The sequence below is a fragment of the Bos mutus genome, unplaced genomic scaffold, assembly GCF_027580195.1.
Source record: "Bos mutus isolate GX-2022 unplaced genomic scaffold, NWIPB_WYAK_1.1 CTG1550, whole genome shotgun sequence".
In the NCBI taxonomy this organism is placed as follows: domain Eukaryota; kingdom Metazoa; phylum Chordata; class Mammalia; order Artiodactyla; family Bovidae; genus Bos; species Bos mutus.
Genome location: NW_027219008.1, coordinates 1 through 2,130, shown reverse-complemented (window position 1 = coordinate 2,130; position 2,130 = coordinate 1). Strand labels below are relative to the sequence as shown.

At 40.3% G+C, this 2,130-nt stretch overlaps 1 protein-coding gene across 1 annotated transcript; it reads right to left on the bottom strand.

Moving 5' to 3' along the window:
- Positions 1-1,323: 1,323 nt before the first annotated feature.
- On the bottom strand, positions 1,324-1,917 carry LOC102285750 (interferon omega-1). Its single transcript, XM_005903774.2, has one exon. The coding sequence runs from the start codon at positions 1,909-1,911 to the stop codon at positions 1,324-1,326; it is 588 nt and encodes a 195-aa protein (XP_005903836.2). The 5' UTR covers positions 1,912-1,917.
- Between the last annotated feature and the right edge of the window lie 213 nt (positions 1,918-2,130).

The window sequence follows — 2,130 nt, the reverse complement described above, 5'->3', positions numbered from 1 at the left end:
GCAGGAACTTGAGGGAAAACTAAAGAGATGCCCAGATAACAAAGATACTGGTCACCTGAGAAGACGAGAGTAACCCACAAAAAATAAAAACAAAAAATGTAGCAAGATTGTCATTTTCAAACAGTTTAACTGGTAAAATTCTTTTAAGCTTATCAATATTATTATTAATATTCAGTACACTTACACTTTTATAGATAACTCTGAGGACCAGTAGTATCCTACCATTTTGAAGGATGCTGGGTGTGAATAGGAAATGGAGACATGTTCCTGCTCTGGGGAGTCAATTCCTCCCCATTTAAGGGACTCTCAGTTAGAAGGTCCTGATGGAGGATGTGTGTGGGGGAGGGGAGTTTAAAATGAAAAGAAAGACTTTGATCTTGAAAAGTACAGATTATAGGAAATTCTTAAAATAATAAAAGTTGAAATATGCTGAATGAAATGTATAAATTGGTGGGATCTTTGTTGATCAGTTTTTATAAATGATCCCACTTGTTACTGCGGGAAATTGGATATACCTCAATAACAATATTTTCTGTGCAGCAGATTGATGTATTGATTTTTAAAATCTTTGTTAGAAAATGATACTATTTGAAGACAGACAACATACCTATTTCCAGCAATTAACCCCCTGTTCAAATCTCAGCCACATGTACGTTAGTTATTCCTATGACATCAAGACTAAGCATTTTCTGCAATTTCATAATTTCCTTTCTAACTTTTTTCTTTTTGTCACCCTCCACAGCTTAGAGGATCTTAGTTCCTCAACCGAGGCTCCCTGAAGGAAAAACTCAGAGTCCTAACAATGGCACCCACAGAAAACTCTCAGAATTCCACCTTTTGACAAACATTTCCTGGAAAATGATAGAACTGTTCCACAGTATAAAACGAGCTAATACTATTTTGTGATAGGTATATGTAGACAAAATAAGGATTTAGGTTTTCAAAAGAAAAACTCAAGAAATTTATCTTGATAACTATTTAATAAATAAACCACATAACAATTTTAATGAAATAGGGAAATATATTTTCTAAATGTTACTACAATGTAAACATACACATCTTTTATATGAAAATATAAATATGATGAGATAAAATATTACATTAACTAAATAAAGAATAAATAAATAACATCAGGGCAGTCATTGCTTATGGATTGATACCCCTGCCCTTGATTATTTTATATGTACTTGCTTATTACTACGGACATGTATTGGCTGAGTTAATTCCACAAATCTGGTGGCTAAAGAAGAAACAAGAGTCTTCTGAAATGACAACACCAGAGTGTGCAAGGGTGATGTGGAATATTAGTCATTGAGAGTCATGTCAAGGTGAGCTCAGGTCTCCATCCATCATTCTTAACCTTTCTTGCAAGTTGGTTGATGAAGAGAAGGATCTCATGATTTCCACTCTGACGATTTCCCAGGCACAATCGCTGTATTGGTTCTCTTTCAGGTAGACATGGATGCCTTGGAAATACCTCTTCATGGCCAGTGTGGGGCCCGTCCTTCCCAGGGTAGAGTCTTCCTCTCCCATCACTTGCCCCAGGCAGGCGTCCAGGTCATCGAGCTGCTGATGGAGTCCAGTGCGGAGCTGTTCCAGGAGGGTGGTGTCCCAGGCAGCAGAGGAGCGCTCTGTGTGGAAGAGGTTGAAGGTCTGCTGGAGCATCTCGTGGAGCACAGAGAAGGCCTGGGCCTCATGGAGCTGGCCGCCCTCCACCATCTCCTGGGGGAAAGCGAAGTCTTTTCTGTCCTGCAGACAGAAGCGAGGGGAGAGTCTCCTCATTTGGCCCAGGAGCCTGAGGTTCTGCCTGCCAACCAGCACGTGGTTCTGAGACAAGTCACAGCCCAGGGATCCTCCCGGGCCGTAGCTGACCAGCACCAGGGCCATCAGTAGAGAGAGCACAAACGCCATGGGGAAGATGAGGCTGCTGTTGGCTTGACGGAGATGGTGTCTGGTGGAACCTTGAGGTAGGTTCTCTGATGGCATTGTTTTTAAGCAAGGCCATTAAATAGGGAATGTGGTAGTTTTCATTTTCTAATCATTTCTATACACTTTTACTTCCTTTTCTGGTTTTCTGTTATGTATTCTCAATGCAGTCAATGAAATTTTCTTCCTTCTAGACTATTAATT

What these genes read in the sequence shown, in the direction of transcription:
- LOC102285750 (XM_005903774.2), bottom strand. Translation starts at nt 1,911, where the DNA reads ATGGCGTTTGTGCTCTCTCTACTGATGGCCCTGGTGCTGGTCAGCTAC.